The sequence below is a fragment of the Perca fluviatilis genome, chromosome 3, assembly GCF_010015445.1.
Source record: "Perca fluviatilis chromosome 3, GENO_Pfluv_1.0, whole genome shotgun sequence".
NCBI lineage: Eukaryota > Metazoa > Chordata > Actinopteri > Perciformes > Percidae > Perca > Perca fluviatilis.
Window position 1 is genome coordinate 7,042,160 of NC_053114.1, and position 18,508 is coordinate 7,060,667.

Here is an 18,508-nt window from a genome sequence, read left to right on the forward strand (position 1 = left end):
GAGTAGGGTACCTGTAAGAAACGCAAAGTCTGTCACAAATCAAACTTCCGGTCATCGAAATAAAAGAAAAACATACGCACATGCATTCAATCAAAATCCAAGGGAAGGGGACAGGGAAAGACAGGAGAAGAGAAGCAAGAGCAAGGAAAAGTATGGAAAAAAAGATGTTCTAGGGATGCTTTACTTTGCTGTTTTATTTTATTATGCTGTGTTACATTTTGCTCGTCTTCAATGTCTTTTGTATCATAAGATAAGGTGTCCCATTTTGTCAGTAGCGCCTGTAAAAAAGTGTTTTAGAACAAGATGGAACCATTGATATTGTGTTTAATTATTCTTTTTTTGTGCATGTTTGGAGCTTAGACATTTGGAAAATTCTGCAAATTCTTCCAGAATTCAAATTTTCAAAAAAAGTGTCCCAATTTTAACAATACTTTAGCCTACCCTACAATAATGTTTGGTGAAAGTTGCCAGATTATTGCCAATAAAGTGATTGGTTAACACATGGCAATGATCAAATCTTTCAACAACTGCACTTTGCCAGGCTACTCATAATCAGACACATGTAACTCCAGTTTCAATGTCTCCATTTTATTGGTCATCCCTCAGCTTAATGACAGTTGGCAGCCACATGGTGGAAGCATCTCCCCAGTGATGTTAGCAAGCATCAGCTTGATCCTCATCCCTTCCTGAGTTTATGAAGTGGTAGCCTACTTTATACCAATCCAACTTGTCACTTCATCTATTTTTACTACTTCTGCCATTATTAATATTAGACACAAAATAAAGAACATAAAATCGAACAACAATTTAAGGAAGTCTGGCTCAAAAGATTATTTTGTAAATACATTTAAAGACGGTCGGCTGTTTTCCACTTGCATGCTGGAATATGAGATGTGCCCACAACCTGATCAGATTAATGGATTATTGCTTTATTAATTAATTTGTTCAACCTTTATTTATACTCAAGAGAACATTGATCTCATTTACAAAGACAAAACAAAAACAACAATAAAACTTTCAGAATTGGGAAAATAATTAAAATTAAAATTAGGATAGGTAAGATGTAAAAGAAAGTCCAATTTTGTAAAGCAATTACAAGTAGACTTTTGGAGGTTTCAAATTAGCTTTCTAAATTGTCCAAAAGTCACAAGTGGGTTGATTTCAAGAAAGTGCAGTAAGTTGTTCCAGGAGTCAGGTGGCCTAAACTTAAATGCAGTTTTTCCACCATAATAACACATATAATACCACTAAACGATTACATAAGTTGGTTATTTAGCTGCAGCAGCAGGACCATATTGGAGCAGCTTCACCCACAAGACCATACTGATTCACCAGCAAGACCACCAAAAAAACAACACCCGACCAGCACTTGCTAACCTGAATAATAGTACAAGCATTTTGTGAGAAAAAAGGGGTGACTCTCCCACCAATTGCACCATAAAATCTGACCGATGTGTATTACTCATAAAAGTCTCCTCTATAACATGTAAAAAGAGATCCAAGTGGTGGAAAGTAATGAAAAATACTGAAATTGATGATGCCACAATTTCCCATTGCAGCCCACGGTAAGTGGAGACACTGCAGTAGTACAGGAAACATATTTTAACTAACAGATATCACCATGACACTTCCCCAGTTGATTATTTACAATTTGCAAATGAGACAATAAGTCACTTAGACACCAATGCATGAGAAAAGATAAGATAAGATAGACTTTATTAATCCCACATTGGGAAATTCCTGTGTTACAGCAGCTCAAAAGAAAAAAGAAAATAACAATGTACACACATCAGAATAACACAAATACACATTAAGTAGACATAGGAGAAAAAAATATATACATAAAGTATATGAACAAGAAAATTGAATCAGTTATAATAATACAAGTAATAAAAAAGACATATTTACACAATAAACACCCTTATATAAACAGACAGTATATATACACATATATACAGATTAGTAAGGTGCTGGTGAATAGATATGACATATTGCACAGTTGGAGGTAACAAAGAGTGATAATTAAATAAATATGCATAGTGCAGAATATTGTCCAGTGATGGCTCATATTGCAGAAACAGCTAGCAGTGATACATTACGACGTTGTATTAAAGAGTCTGACTGCTGCTGGAATGAAGGACCTGTGGTAGCGCTCTTTCTTGCACTGTGCAGCAGTCTGCTGCTGAAGGAGCTGCTCAGGGTACTCACAGTCTCGAGGTGTTGCCCATGATTGATCCCAGCCTGGCTAACATCCTCCTCTCCCCCACCTCCTCTATGGTGTCCAGAGGGCAGGCCACAAAATAGGTTCCAAGTTGAAAAATACCGAAACACCTTTATTTATGCAAATTAGCACATTTTTAATTAGATGATGTCTCATTTGCATAATTAAATTCCCCTCCTATTTGCGCTTATTTTTTTTTAACACCTCTCTATAACTCTTAGATCTTCACCCCTTTAGGGCATTCATAGAGGTCGCATAGAGCACAGGTTTTTTTCGTATGCTGACGACCTTTTATTATTCATGTAGGACCCAGTGTCAACCGTCCAGCATGCAGTGGAGACAGACACGGATAAAGACATGGACGAAACAATTGCTGCTGGCCAGTTTTCCGTTCTATACAGATCACCATGTCATGATGTCATCATGGCAGCCTGTGCTGATTGCTGTGGGCGTGGCTCAGCTGGCAGGTGGCTCCAGGTGAAGCTCATTCCCTCATCAACCTCCTGCAGTATTTAAGGATGGCTCTGTGATCCACTCGTCGCCAGATCGTATGGTCTACAAGCGTGTTATAGTGGCAATCCTAGTTCCCTGTATTTTCTGTGTTCTTGCTTGTGTGGCTAACTTAGTTTTCTGTTTGTCTCAGGTTGCAGCCTGCCTTGCTCGTTCGTTTGCCTGCCTGCCTGCCTGCCTACCTGCCTGCCTGCTTGCTCCTCACACCTGCCCTTCTCTCTCTACGGATTGGACTCAATTGTTTGGACTCTGGAGGAGGCCTACCACATGGTCACCCCACCCGTCACGGGGCACGCTCTGGAGAGCACATAGCACCCACCACTCACCACTGGATTCCCTCGACACAACTTCCCCTTTTTTGCCACCAGCACGTTTATTGTATATATTTCACGCATTAAAACCCTTACCTTTACTTTGTGTGTTGGCCGTCTGCTTTTGGGTCCCTCCTCCTGTGTTGTTCCCTTACACACCACAAGCATATAGGCAACGATAGCTGGAGAGACATCCTGCAAATGCTACACTATTAAAAACAATAAAAACCTTAATCTGTTTCAAGTTTGATTCACAATTCAAAATTACCTCTGTGACAGACACACACACACACACACACACACCTTCTTCAACCTGGAGTGGGCTGGATTTTCAAAATGAAAGCTACCAGACGCTAACAGAACCTTACTGAGGTGCCCTACAGTAGAGTAGGGTGTATTTTCAAAATAAAAGCCCTAAAAGGTAACAGCTGCTTAATTATGATTCTTCCGTTCTTCTTCTTGTCAGCTGACGACCCTCCACTGTCAACCAGTGGCCTACTGAGGTTGGACAGCCTCCAAGACAGTGGGAGGGTCATCACACCTGCAATTGAGGAAACTCAAACACTTTGCAGCTGGTTTCTTTAAAACAAAAAAAGTGTTAATAAATGTATTTATTTAGAGTTTGGTCAGCTTCTAATTTCCAATGTAACATCAATGTCTTGGGGCAGCAGTTGATGGTCCCTCCCCTGGTTCTGAATTGTCTTTTGAAAGTTTCTCTTGTTCTTTGGCCTTTTTATCTGGAGGTCCTTCCTGCCCAGAGCCAGCGTTGGATGTGGGGTTCTCATTTCTGTCCTCCATTCTCACTTCCCGCATCATCCAGTAACTCTGTAATATGCTGCTGATTGTAATTCGCTGCTCCACAACAGGGTGCAGAATGCTTCGCATAAGGTCTTGTGCCTCAGACGAAACAGACGGAGTGTTTGGGAAGTTGATATTATGCTGGATTTGAATTCTCACCATTCTCCTAATGTTGCTGGAATCATACGGCATTGCTGCATAGAGCATCATATACAGCACAACACCCATACTCCACACATCAGACACTTTGGGGTTGTACGGATAGCTTCTCAAAATCTCAGGTGATGCATAGGACGAGGTGCCACAGAAGGTTTCGCTCAGCACCAACCGCCCGTCTGCGTAAGTGAGCCTCTTGCTGAACCCAAAGTCACACACTTTTAGGTTGAAGTGTGTATCCAGCAGCATGTTTTCACATTTAAGGTCTCTGTGGGCCATGTCACTGTTGTGAAGGTATTGGACGGCCTCGCACAGCTGTGTGAAAAGCCTGCAGCTTGAATGTTCAGGTAAGGCTCCCCTGACATTGATATGCTTCAAGAGGTCTCCTTTAACACAGAGCTCCATCACCACATAGACCTAGAGATACAAAAGTGCAAGGTGAAATATAGGAATGTGCAATAGATGTCAAAATAAAATTAAAATGAAATAAGAAGAATCGGACCTAACAACACAAATGGTAGCACTTTTACAGCCAAATTCCACTGGGCGCATCTGCGCTGTGTTCCGCCGGCACTGTGGACACCGCCAGAAATCACGGCCATTCAAGACAATGCTTGTTATTTCACCAGCCACGACGCAGCGCGTTCCAGAACCGCGTCCCAGGACCGCGTTCCAGAACCGCGTCCCAGGACCGCGTCCCAGGACCGCGTCCCAGGACCGCGTCCCAGAACCGCATCCCAGAAGCAAGTCCAAGAAGTGCGTCCAAGAAGCATGTGGGAGGTGGCACTCAAAATACGCTAAAATACGCGCCAGGTCTATTTTTCAAGCAAGCCGCGGGGCGTTTGACAGGCCAGGCAGCAAGTGGAAGGACGAGAGCATCCAGTCAATATACCCAGGCTCCCAGTGTAGGAGGACGGATCAAAACCGCGCTGCAGACGAAATGTGTCAATTCCCCACCTGGTGGAATTCCGGGGTTACGCACGATTTTTTTGTCTTTCACAACAGTCACACAAAATTCTTGCTGTGTCTTGGACAGAAGAGTGGAAACACTACAAGTATGACACCGTTCAGCCCCCAGAGCAATTATCGCGTGCTGTCGTGAAGATCACGCGCAAGGTCAAAGGTCGACGCTTTGGTGGAGCTGCAGCCTCTCAAAAACTCACGAAAATCGTTTAAATTGACCATTGTTGATCTGAAATAAATACAGATTCAGCAACTGCATAGCCCATTTCATCGCTTAAAATCTTTTCAGAATCACGTTTCGGTGAACTATTTTCGTAAAAAATCTTATTCCGAACGAGCCCCCATTATGGTCTGTTTTGAAATCTGGGAACCCCACGTGTAGTGTTCGTCCAATCAGGTACAGCCATCACGGTTGTAAGAGGGTGGAGCCTGTTGCTTGTCAGTGGTCAAAGTGAAGAGAAACAAATAACCACTAGTGGCTAGCCCACTAGCGTGCAATGCTAAGAAGCGGGGCGGTCCCTGCCGTGAAAAAAGCCTATATGGGCACTGTGTGTATCTTTCCTCCTCTAGACAGCAGCAGTAGCGTCTCTACTTCCTTTCGCCATGTTTACATATGTGCGCCAGAGAGGCAGAGAGCACTCTCTCTTCCTATTAGTCAATGTAAAGGAACACGTCGTCAAACATGTCACTCTAGGTGGAAAAAAAACTAAGAAATTCTGACATGCTAAACTTTCTGCGTCGTGGTAGGTCGTGGTAGTGAAGCGTCCCAGATGTTCAATTGCTGATCTTTGATTATGTCACACTACAAGAGGTGAAGACACATGTTTGTCGGTCCCGACCCACATTATCGGGTACGACTTTGAACGTTTGTCTGCGACGTGTCTGTCGTGTCAAAAATTGGGCTGAATTTGTGTAGTCTGATCCTGGCATTAGCCGTGCTAGTGGTGTGACTCTAGAGATGGTAATGTCTGTCAGGTTGTACACCACTTTGGTCCCGACTGAAATATCTCGACACTATCAGTTGGATTGCCAGGTCATTTTGTACAGACATTCATGGTTCCCAGAGGATGAATCATACTGATTGTGGTGATCTTCTGACCTTCACTCTAGCTCCACCAGCAGGTTGACACTTTTGGCTTTTAGTGAAAGATTTCAACAACTATTTAAAGGATTGCCATGAAATTTACTACAGACATCCATGTCCCCCTCAGGATGAATAGTAATGCCTTTGGTGATACCCTTTTCATCTAGCACCATCATCAGGTCAGAACTTCAATTATACTGATTTATGACTAAATACTGGATCATATAGCAAAACAAATGCCATTTCCACCAACCTCAGCTGTACTTTGTTAAGTGCAAATTTGGGGATGCCAGAATGCTAACATGCTTAAACTAAGATGGGGAACATGGTACATATTATCAGCAGCATCAGCTACTTAGTCATTTGGAGCGTGTTAGCAAGGTGATTTAGCTCGAAGCATTGCTGGGCCAAATGCAGCTGCACAGAGCTGCTGTAGCGGCTGTAGCAGTATATTGTCATTCATTGGACTTACTCTAATTCTACCATTGCTACCACAAATACCTAACAAGTTCTTCAAATTAAACAAGAAAAAGGTTGTTGGTAAGCATTTTTTTGATCTAACGCCACTATCTTGGTTAGGATTAGAGAAAGATAATTTTTTGGGTTAAAATTACTACTTCATTAAGGTTAGAGGACTTTGTCATCATGACTACAATTATAACCATGTGGTTAAGGTTAGGAATGTCATGGTTAAAAGAAACCAATGTTGACTGTTGATTGTAAACGGGAAGTGAACAGCGATCTGCCGTTAAAAAAATATGACGTTTTGTTGATCCATCCATCCATCCATCCATCCATCAACTATACATCCATCACTTTATCATACTTTATTGTCTTTATTCAGTTCTAATTTCAAATATTTTTCTTGCTGTATACTTGGATCGTACACTTTCCAAATGCCCTTTTATTGTGCTCCCTCTGTCACTAATGACTGGCAGTATGAATGTGTGTGTATAGGTTATGTTTCGGTGGACTGTAGAAACTGAATTACCCTTCAGGGATACATAAAGCTATCTGTATCAATATCTGTATCACTCCAATCTCCTCCTTATGTAGACGCATTAAAATAATCTGTCCTATCAGTAGTCTGTTGTTATAGCCATTTTATGTCTCAGCCATTTCAAATGTAACTGGCTCTTCCCATGTATTCTTATTTCCATGTATTATTTCTGAGCACCTTTAGCTAACTCTGTGTAGATACAGATGTAGTAAGTATATCATACAGTATCAGTCATCCACATGTATATGGCCACTATTGATGTCAGTTAATTGGTAGGCTCCAATTAGGAAATATTGCATTGACATAAAGGTCAGAAATAGTTTGGAATGTTTTCTTGATTGAAATCCAGCTTTTATTTGAAGTTTATTCAGAGATCAAAGGTCGGACAATTGCACCATGCCCTTTTCTTGGACCTTTTGGTGTACTATTAGAGGATCTTCTGGCAAGGCGTCTCATTCTTTGGCAGGTGGATTTGCGAGGTCATGCATTTTCTCAAAATAGAGAAAACAGGACACACACTGCTGGGATCCACTGGGAAATTTGATGTAGTGTGGCAGCCTTTTATTTCTTATGTGGAACAGTTAACGTTTTCCCTTACCTATTGAAAATGTGTATTTTTGTCATTTGTTTGCTTGTTTGATTTAGTTATTGTTGTTAGTTTCTTCTCCATTTATTATATCTGTGTAATCCCTGTTGTGTCTCTATACTGTGTATGTATGTAACACTAAATAAAAATACATTGACCAATAAAACCCCAGTTGTATTTTATGGGTGTAACACAAAGCTATCTATATCTCTTCTATCTATTTCATAAAAGTATTTACATTTGGTTTTACACTGGATGACAGCAGCGGGGCCTACAGTGGCAATTGGTAGAGTTTGTATAGGCCGCTGAAATTTCTATGTTACATGTTTTTTTAAAGATGATCTTTTTTTGGGGCTTTTCAGCCTTTAACTTTGACAGGACAGCTAGGTGAGAAAGGGGGGGAAGACATGCAGGAAATCGTCACAGGTCGGATTTGAACCCTAGACCTCTGCATCGAGGAATAAACCTCTCAGTATATGTGAGCCTGCTCTACCCACTGACCCAACCCGGCCACTGTTACATGTTTTTTCTACCGCCATTTCTACCCAATTTTATTTAAAAACAGCAGTTATTGGGTTTAAAATACCAATAATAGCAGAGCTGTATACAGCTTCTCTGCTGCAACCCGACTGGCAGAAAGAATCGTGCTGTGATCACAAAAGATGCTTCTCATTGAAATACATTAGTTTAAAAAAATGTGCTGATTATCACGAAAAAAACGAGATAAACGTGTCCGTGTACACGAATCAATCATTTCAAATCAAACATTTCACGAACTGCAGTGAGACTGGGTTGTCATATATGTAGGCCTTATCTACATGCTCACAAAATATTAAAAGTAACATAACATTTCAACTGTGTACCTGAATGAATCAAATAATTAAACATGGCTTGTATTTGAATTCCACAATCCAAAAGAAGAAGTTTTAAAAGTGTATATAAAAGCTGGGTAAATGTTAATAGTTGGGCGGAAATGACCGAGGCTGAGTGGATAAAGAACAGGTGGTTAGTGAAAAAATACAAGTAAGATTTGCATTGGGCCATAAAGAATGATCTTTCTTTAAACCATGGAGGTTGTGTACATAATGGAAGGGTCCCAGATTAATGTTAAATTGGTCTGAAGTGTCTATGAAAACAAATGAAAAAGCTAAATCTGAACATTTTGCATGCACTTTTAAAATGGTCCCTATGAGCTCAGGAGTTTCCTGTTTACTGTCAAGTCAGGTCCCATGTAGGCTTTCATTATGGGATCAGGAGGTAAAAATAACACCTGTAGAACATCAGTCAAGTTTTATCTTGCACTGCACAGCTAATGGTAAAAACTGATGAAATGTTATTGCTGATGAACCTCGCTGAATGTTTGAGTGTTGAACTTAGACTTTCTCAAATCTCATGAACAGTCCTGCTGTATTGACTATGAGCAGATCATGTTAATTTTATCTGGATTAAAGGACAATTCCGGCGCAAAATGAACCTAGGGGCTAGTAACACATGGGTTCAGAGTCGACTGTTCTCTGGAATATGTTTTCATGCTAATTGAATGTGACCAGTTTTAGCGTGAACCGCTAATTAGCTTGTAACGCTAGTAGTCGGGGCACTGGTAAAGTAAAAATAAATCACTATTTTATACCACTAACAAGGCTTAAAATAGCACCACACTTCCACGGTACCATAATGAGGGTCCCTACATGTAAACTGAAGCATTGAGACCTTTGTAAGTGTACAGACAGTTTATAAGATAGCCTATAAGATATTAGATAGTTTATAAAGACAGTAATGGGAAAACAGTCATGACCAGTCGAACCACAAACGCCGTGCCTGAGCTATGTTACTGGTTACTGGTTGCACGGTGTTCGTGGTTCGACTGGTCATGACTGTTTTCCCAAGATGGTTCCTGCCTGCATACGCGAACGGTACTGTCTTTATAAACTATCTTTTTAATAAACTGTCAGTACGCTTACAAAGTTCTCAATGCTTCGGTTTACATGTAGGGACCCTCATTATGCTACCGTGGAAGTGTGGAGCTATTTTGAGCCTTGTTAGTGGTATAAAATAGCGTTTTCTTTTTACTTTACCAGTGCCCCGACTACTAGCTTTCACATTCGATTAGCATGAAAACATATCCCAGAAAATGGTTGACTCTGTACCCATGTGTTATTAACCCCTAGGTTCATTTTGCGCCAGAATTGTCCTTTAACTACTCCATTTACAATAACATTTCAGTAGGGCAATGAACAGTATGGGTGGGGGAAAAAATCAATACAGCATAGTATTGCGATATTTTCTGTGGCGACACTATATCGATACACAGACGCCAAGTATCAATGTTTTGGTCAGCTCGTCTGCTTGACAATTGCAGCAATAAAATTGAAGTGAGATGAACAAACTGAATATTAAATAAATATAAAATTATTAAATACAAAATATTGATTACCTTGCTTGTATGTGATTCAAAGATGTCAAGAGTCTTGATAATGTGAGGATGGTTCAAAGACCTGATGATCTCCATTTCCCGAGACAGAAACTTTTCCAAGTAACTAGGATTAACCTTCTTTTTGTCTATAACCTTTATGGCAACCCTACTCTTTAGTCTGCTAGAGTATGCACTCACAACTTTGCCAAACATGCCTTCTCCCAGGTGGCATTTAAAGCTATAACCGCGGCTCTCCAATAGCCTTTTATTCATCATGAAAGTAAGGATGACCACAATAAGTTGACTTACCGGAATTCCCTTCACAACCTGATCTAGTTCGGTAAGGAAATGCCACTTGGTCAGATTAGAACAGTTTATTGAATCAGAACATTATGACATCATTTTAGAAGCCATAATTCTAATAATCTTCCATCGAAACTCTATGTACTCTGTCAACGCATTCTAAAGGTATTTTCACACAGGGAACGATTGTCGTGCCTCGTAATTCATATTCAATGAGAGGCGAGCGGGCAGAAGGGTGGGTATGGGCAATCCCGTGAAACTGTCGCATTCATTCTCGCCACATTCACACCTGCCCGCTGCAAGAGTTGAATTGTTTTCAACTTTTCCCTACGCGAGCGACACAAATCAATGAACAAGAGACGGATTCTTCTGTTTGTGAGTTCCCTAAAATATCAAACTGTTCTTCTAAACAGTTATCAGGACATAGACAGTGGAGCTTTTGCTTGTCAGACAGCACAAGACTGGATTTATCAGGTAACGTCTGTAATTATGACTATGCTAATTTAGCTTACTTTAGCGTTGTCCCCCTGTCTGTTCACGTGAGGGTCGCAGTGAGAGCCCATGGATCCACGCGACTACGCAGGCCAAGTGTCGCTTAGCGTCTGAAAATACCTTAATTAACGGATTCGTATGATATCATACGAACAGGGCACAAGGCAATGCAGTTTTATTTGTATAGCACATTTTAGCAACAGGGCAATTCAAAGTGCTTTACATAAAACATTAAAGAGCAGTTAGAAAACGATTAAAAAACAAATTAAAACAATAAAGAGCAGGTAAAAATGATAAAAAAAAAACAGGTTCTTTTGGCTCCGGTTACTTGGTGTTTTCGTTACCCATTACAAGATTACAGTAGTTCTACTTTTCACTACGATGTAGCCGTCACTACAAAGCTTAGTTTAATCTCGGTAAACCTTGCTAAATCCGGGACAGTTCACAGTCGGTCTCTTGATAAGTTCACAGAAATATCTGACAAGTTCACAGACGTTGGCTTTCTTATTGACCTAGTTCACAGACTAAATCTGACCAGTTCACAGACATGGTCCTTGTATGGATAATCTATTGTCACACCAGTGTTTTTTGAGTTCTAATCTATGTCACACCCGCGTTGGAGAAATTCTCAGAAATATGTCCGTTATCTGTTAAAAAATACCACTAGATAAAAGACAAGAATAAAATTGACAGTGCAGTGTAAGAAATTAAAGAACTGAGAGATAAAATACGCGAATAAAAGTTACAGTGCAGTATAAGAAATAAAAATTAAAGAGCAGTTATAGAATGTCATACAGTGTCATCAATGCAACTTCAGTATAACAAATGAACCGTTATTTAAAGAAAGGCAACATCAAAAAGATAGGTCTTTAGCTTTGATTTAAAAGAACTGAGCGTTGCGGCGGACCTGCAGTTTTCTGGGAGTTTGTTCCAGATATGTGGAGCGTAAAAACTGAATGTACAGTACGGTACCGTTCGGCCTCTGCTGTGTAACGGCCGTTGCAGTTAAGTTTAGCTGACAAAAGGTGACTGCTAGCCGGCTACAGAGCACCGCAAGGTCCTGGTCATTTCAGCGGCCGGTGCAGTTGAGTTTAGCCGACAAAAGGTGACTGTCCTGCAGCGACGACAGTTAAGTTTAGGCACCAAAACTAGTTAAGATTAGAAAAAAGATTGTGGCTTGGACAACAGCCCCCTTAAGTAGTACTCTGGGGACATGAACACACGTTCATTAAAGATTAGAAAATAGTTTAGAAGATTGTTCGGGCCTCTCAGCGGCTAACACCTTGACAACAGGTGGTCAGATGAAAAGAAAGGTATTTTGGTAAAGTGAATGGACTGTTTTTATATAGCGCACTTTTCTAGTCTTAACGACTACTCAAAGCGCTTTAACATAGTACAGGAACCATTCACCATTCACACACATTCATACACTGTGGCCGAGGCTGCCGTACAAGGTGCCACCTGCTCATCAGATAAACATTCACACACATTTACACTCTGATGGCGCAGCATCGGGGGCAACTTGGGGTTCAGTGTCTTGCCCAAGGACACTTTGGCATGGAACTGCAGGACCAGGGATTGAACCACCAACCTTCCGATTGGCAGGCGACCTCTCTACCACTTAGCCACAGCCGCCCCAAGTGCTGTCATCTTGTTGGATGAGGCTTCTTTATCTTTCTTTTTGTTGTTGAGCTCATAGCATTAGCCTGGGTCACTGGTGTTTATCATGTCCTTGGAGTTCTGTTAAATTCAGAAATGTTCTTAAAACGTTTTCCTCTCGCCCTGCGCTCATCGGTGCACAAAACAACCCGGATAAATCTGGCTTCCATGGCTGCCAGTAGTGCACTGTCAACTCCCATGATCCTAAATATGAATCATGGGTTGGATTAAAGCACTGGTCCCCTTACAGTAAGTAATACTCCCGGGAAACAAACTGGGTAAAAGTCTTTTGGTTTGGTTTGGCCCTACACAGACCAGAATGGTCTTACTGTAAACAGCAGCACTCAATGTGGGGCATACATCTATATATACACGGAATACATATAACAGTGCATTACTTTTTATAACCATATACACAAATAGAACAGCCTGAAACTTTATGTGATGTAAATGAATGATGTAAATTTCCCCTACAAAGAAACAATACATCCTTGACATATCTTCTCCTAACGCTTTTAGATCATGTGCAACACTAGAGTACAACAACTTCACGTTTTACTCCAAAACTCAGGGACTACAGACTTAAGTTGATGAAATGATCGGGGTCTGTTGTTACTGTAACAAAGTCCTTTTTTTTACGTACTTCATATGTCCGTAATTCAAATTTTGAAGTACTTTTAATCACAAGCATTGTACTGTGCTACATTTCAAGTCACATCTGTTACAAAGTAAAAACAAACAGATAGATAGATAGATAGATAGATAGATAGATAGATAGATAGACAGATAGATGGATAGATAGATAGAGATAGATAGACAGATAGATGGATAGATAGATAGATAGATGGACAGCTAGATGGATAGATAGATAGATAGATAGATAGATAGATAGATAGATAGATAGATTGATAGATGGACAGATAGATAGATAGATAGATAGATAGATAGATAGATAGATAGATAGATAGATGGCTAGATGGATGGATGGATGGATGGATAGATAGATAGATAGATAGATAGATAGATAGATAGATGGATGGATAGATGGATAGATGGATAGATGGATAGATGGATAGATGGATAGATAGACGGATAGATAGATAGATAGATAGATAGATAGATAGATGGATAGATAGATAGATGGCTAGATAGATGGATGGATAGATAGATAGATAGATAGATAGATAGATAGATAGATAGATAGATAGATAGATGGCTAGATATATGGATAGATAGATAGATAGATAGATAGATAGATAGATAGATGGATAGATAGATAGATGGCTAGATAGATGGATGGATAGATAGATAGATAGATGGCTAGATATATGGATAGATAGATAGATAGATAGATAGATAGATAGATAGATAGATTTTTTAAATTCTCATCTAATGATCATAAATGGTCCGTAACAGCAAACGAGACTAACAGTGACTAGAATGCTAGTTTTAGTTTTTATTAATGCCTCTGCCCTGGTCCGATTTTTCCCGCAAAGTCACGAAATGATTTACGGGAGGTAGGCGGAGCTGCAGAGCACACATTCTGACAGATCAGAGAGTTCAACATGTGATTCACCCAAAAAAAAGTGCATTTTTAAACAGAAAACTTGCAATGCAAAAAAAGATTGTTCAAATGTTTACCCCATACACCTTCACTACATTACATTACATTTAGCTGTCACTTTTATCCAAAGCTACTTCCAAGAAGTGCATTCAACCAGAAAGGTAGAAACTCAGAACAGCAAGAATCACACAGAAGTACATTCCCTTCAAACAAGCCAAACTACAACGTGCCACATATAAGTGCAATTTTTGATTTTATGTTGTTTAGCCATCGTCTTCTTAGCCAATGTGCAGTTAGAAGAGAGAAGAGACTGCATCTTGACTGCACACCTGTAGTGACTACCCTTAATTTGCGCTTATTTATTTATTGGTTTGTCAGTAGTTGTATGTGATCCCAGTATTTATCAAATCACGGCTACGGCTGTGAGAGGGCTGTGTTTCATAAAGTCCTCCAGCAGATGGCAGCAGGGAACAACCATCTACATCAACGTGAAGTCAGAAGAAAGATGTGTGGTATGATTTATGCTGTGCAAGCCATGTGGACTTTGATGGTCACATATGAAGAAGCACTAAATACTAAGACACGTATATTTCATGTGTTCTAATGAATATTCATGAGGGAAAACTAACCACAGGTGTCTTTATAGCAAACAGGCGTGATCCTACTCCCCCCACATGTTGTGTGTGTGTGTGTGTGTGTGTGTGTGTGTGTGTGTGTGTGTGAGCCCAGGCGGAGTGTGTCCTGTGGGTGGCAGCAAAAGCAAGGACAAACGCAAGACTGTCGTCCTGCACTGGCTCACATGCTTCTCATCTGTCTCCTGCAGATGTTTGTGTTCGGCCAAGCCAGTGTCATGTATCGCTATTTCAACATCAGGAAACCATTAGGCCACAACCATTACCTGCCTTCTATCTGCCTCTCTCCGGCTATTCCTTCTCCGAATACATCCACTTATTCTTTTGTTCGGGCCTCTCAGCCGCTAACACCTTGACAACAGGTGGTCAGATGAAAAGAAAGGTATTTCTAAAGTGCTGTCATCTTGTCATCTGTCTTTTTTTTGTTGAGCTAATAGCATTAGCCTGGGTCACTGGTGTTTATCATGTCCTTGGAGTTCTGTTAAATTCAGAAAATGTTCTAAAAACTTTCTGTTTTTCCTCTCGCGCTGTGACCGCCGCTCATCAGTGCGCAAAACAACCCGGATAAATCTGGCTTCCATGGCTGCCAGTAGTGCACTGTCAACTCCCATGATCCTAAATAGCCCCAGTCATAACAATGCCTGCGACCAGCCACGGCACTTCACAGCCATAAAGCCCCCCCCCGCCCCTGGCATGCTCAATTTATCATACATTTCGCACTTTCACACTGTTCACAGAAAGCCCTTTCGCGTGGCATTAGTGTTAGTTTGTGAAGAGGCCTTCTGACACTCGGCCTGATGCACCTTCCACGGCTTGCATGCATGTCCAACCTGAAGGGAGAGGCGCGAGGAGAGCACCCGGCCACACAAATGCGGGCAATTTGGTTTGCGGCTGACACCCTGCGCTCTGAATAAATGATCTAAATGCTCGCCGGAGATTGTTTTGCCACTGCCGCCCCCTCAGCGATGACACGCCCCCTGTGGCCCTGTGATGGCCAGCCAGGATGAATATGAGGAAATGAGGCAGACATCCAGTAAATAATAGTTGCCATTGTGCCCCTCGGCAAGCGGCGGGACCGGGGTGGGCTGCAGGGGAGTAGAGGGGGGTAAGGCGAGGTATGGGGGGCTCTGCATGATATGCCAGGGCCTGACATGGCACCCAGACCCAGAGCTGTCACCCCTGAGGAAACATCACCCTCGCCTCCACAATTTGTGCACTTAACACTTCAGTTGGCACATGACAGGTGCTTATTTCCCCGCACTGGCTTTTCCCCTCACAGTGATGCCTCGGAGCCCAGGGCACACACGGCATCTGGTATGGATGTCTGTCCGCGACGCTGCTCGCTGGAAAAGTGTGTGACTACCACCAGTGATACTTTTCACATCTGCTCACACTGCATTCGCAGCTGACTGAGCATGGCTACAAAGGCTTGAATGTGTGTGTGTGTGTGTGTGTGTGTGTGTGTGTGTGTGTGTGTGTGTGTGTGTGTGTGTGTGTGTGTGTGTGTGTGTGTGTGTGTGTGTGAGGGACAGAAGAGTCATGTGTCCAGGGCCGGATTTGGGATAATAATTCAGTCTGGAAAATTGGTCTGGGCTGACCAATTTCACATTCATAACAGACCATGTACTGTATGCTGTAGCTGGTTAGTTTAAATATATGTTCATTAGCATTAGCATACATTTTAGTTAGACAAAAAACGGTTTCAAAAACCACACCACGTGTCTTCAGTTTCAAGAGTTTGTCAATTGTGCTTCCATAAAGTCTACAGGAATAAATATTCATATATCGTCCCTGTCTGGCGAATACCTTGTACGTCCTAAACTGTTGCTTTTCAGGAAACGAAAAAAAAAATGGCTAATTTGAAAATCACCTTGTCACTGTATAAAGCTTTAGTGCGTAGCTTTTTGATATTAATGAACATCCGTTCCATTCAAGCCGTTGCCAAATGAGTTGCTACAAAGCTTATTAAGACTATCAGCTCCACACAACTCTCTCTGGATTTCTCAGTATGGCTATGTTCAGAAGACCGTGGCGTCCGGACGTCAGATGCTCCACACCCCTGACCAGCAGCTGATTGGACGAACGCGTGAGGTGTGTCTGGCTACTCGAGAATTTCAACAGAGTGTCATGGCGGCTCGTTGAGAATACGATCTTGTATTTTACAAAATTTACGAAACGTGTTTCTGAAAACATTTTAAGCGAGAAATAGGCCATGCAGTTGCTGAATCTGTCTTCGCGCAGCGTTTTTTCCAATGCAGCGCCGCCTTCCCGGAATGCTTTGCAGGCGCGTTGAAGTCGCTTGACGCCACCCATAGGAATAGAGTGGAGCGCAGTGTTGCACGGTCAAATGGATCTGTACCGTTAGTGACACGCGCGCAAGCGTCCAAATCACTTTCAACTACTTTCAACTAATCTTCTACACCCCAGCACCACCTATGCAATAAGAAGCTACTCTTTTTATCTCTGTCTTATTCAGTTGCATGTTTTCATACAAATATTATCTGTACACACATTATCAGAGCTGAATATTTGATGACTGCAGTGTTGTATTTTATGTAGTCATTCTGTGTTTTCAGTGCTCATTTACATTTAAAAGGGTTGTTAATCTGGTTCTTTAAATTAATTGTAAGCACACCATAGTCGACTTTATTCACATTTTTCACAAAATAACGGCTAGTGAAAATGCTGAGTGGCTAGTAGCTTTGGGAAACAACTAGCCACAGTGGCTGGGGAGCAGGAAAAATGAATGTCGAGCCCTGGTTGGAACATCCTGAATATAAAAACAAACAAAACAGCAACATTTAAAACAAACACTAAAAATGTAAGAAATGATTTACATTTTTTTTTTTTTTTTTTTATTCAAATAAAAAACAAGAAGTGGACATTTCCCAGCAGTAGACAGTTTCACATTACAGATAACAGATAAGGTATTGCATATTCTCGATATGTTAGGATAGCAACATCAGCGATGAATAGGATTAATGAAGTCTTATCAATCTTTAATATAAAATAAAAAGTACCAAACTTGTGTTTTTATTTTCAAAATGTTGCACCAGCCAGCTTTCCTTCCGATGCCTTGTGTAGTATTTTTTCAGTCTAATGCCGACGTACACGCTTATAATAAAAGACATGCCAAATATTTACATCTTCCAATGTTCCATACTAGGCTCTGTCAATTCTATATTGGATACAGGGGAGCACAGCTATGGAACCGTTATATCAACACTGCATTTTAGTCAACTTCTGTCAAAAATGATAAAAATGAGGCTTAGGACCTGTCTGATTAAAACTGTTTGTATTGATCTCAACTGTTCATATCTGTCCTTGTTTTGTGGTTTTCTGTTGTGATTTTTCCTGTTTATTTTAGTATTCATTCCCTGTTTCCTTGTTTACTGCCTCATGTGTCTCTGTAGTCCTTACCTGCTTGTCTCGCCCTTGTCAGTCTGTCTTTGTGTTATCGGTCCTTTCCTGTTTTATGTTGTCATTCATTCCCTGTTAATGTTTCCCTCATTGGCTCTCGGTTGTGTTTTACCCATGCTCTTTCTGTGGGTTTTTTCTAGCTTCTTCATTGTATGTATGTTTCATGCTTCAGTTTCCTGTTTTATTTTGTAGTCTCTCTGTTTCTCCTGTCTCATGTCTTGTTTTACTTCCTGCCTCGTGTGTTTTCCCCGCCTTTTTGATTGTCTGCCCTACCCTAGTCCTTCGCGTTCCACTTCCGGGATTGCTCCGGTGCTGCAGGAAAATCCGCCGGATGCATGTATTTTCCGTTTCCTTCCGCTTTCTTTCTGCTGGAATTTTTAAATTTGGTGGATTTCT

General features: G+C 41.1%; 1 protein-coding gene and 1 long non-coding RNA gene across 2 annotated transcripts; one reads left to right on the forward strand and one right to left on the reverse strand.

Moving 5' to 3' along the window:
- Nucleotides 1–23: 23 nt before the first annotated feature.
- Nucleotides 24–3,002, forward strand: LOC120556370. The gene is made up of 3 exons (XR_005638846.1): nucleotides 24–150; nucleotides 2,528–2,698; nucleotides 2,865–3,002. It is a non-coding gene; the product is annotated as an uncharacterized LOC120556370 (long non-coding RNA).
- A 691-nt stretch (nucleotides 3,003–3,693) lies between these two features.
- Nucleotides 3,694–10,318, reverse strand: LOC120555919 (testis-specific serine/threonine-protein kinase 1-like). The gene is made up of 2 exons (XM_039795112.1): nucleotides 10,064–10,318; nucleotides 3,694–4,413 (listed from the first exon to the last, which is right to left on the reverse strand). The coding sequence occupies exons 1-2, from the start codon at nucleotides 10,316–10,318 to the stop codon at nucleotides 3,694–3,696; spliced, it is 975 nt and encodes a 324-aa protein (XP_039651046.1).
- Nucleotides 10,319–18,508: the final 8,190 nt, after the last annotated feature.

Coding starts and splice junctions, on each gene's coding strand:
- LOC120555919 (XM_039795112.1), bottom strand. CDS start 10,318: ATGATGAATAAAAGGCTATTGGAGAGCCGCGGTTATAGCTTTAAATGC. Junction 4,414..10,063: donor TTGAATCACATACAAGCAAG/GTAATCAATATT, acceptor TTGTATCTCTAG/GTCTATGTGGTGATGGAGCT.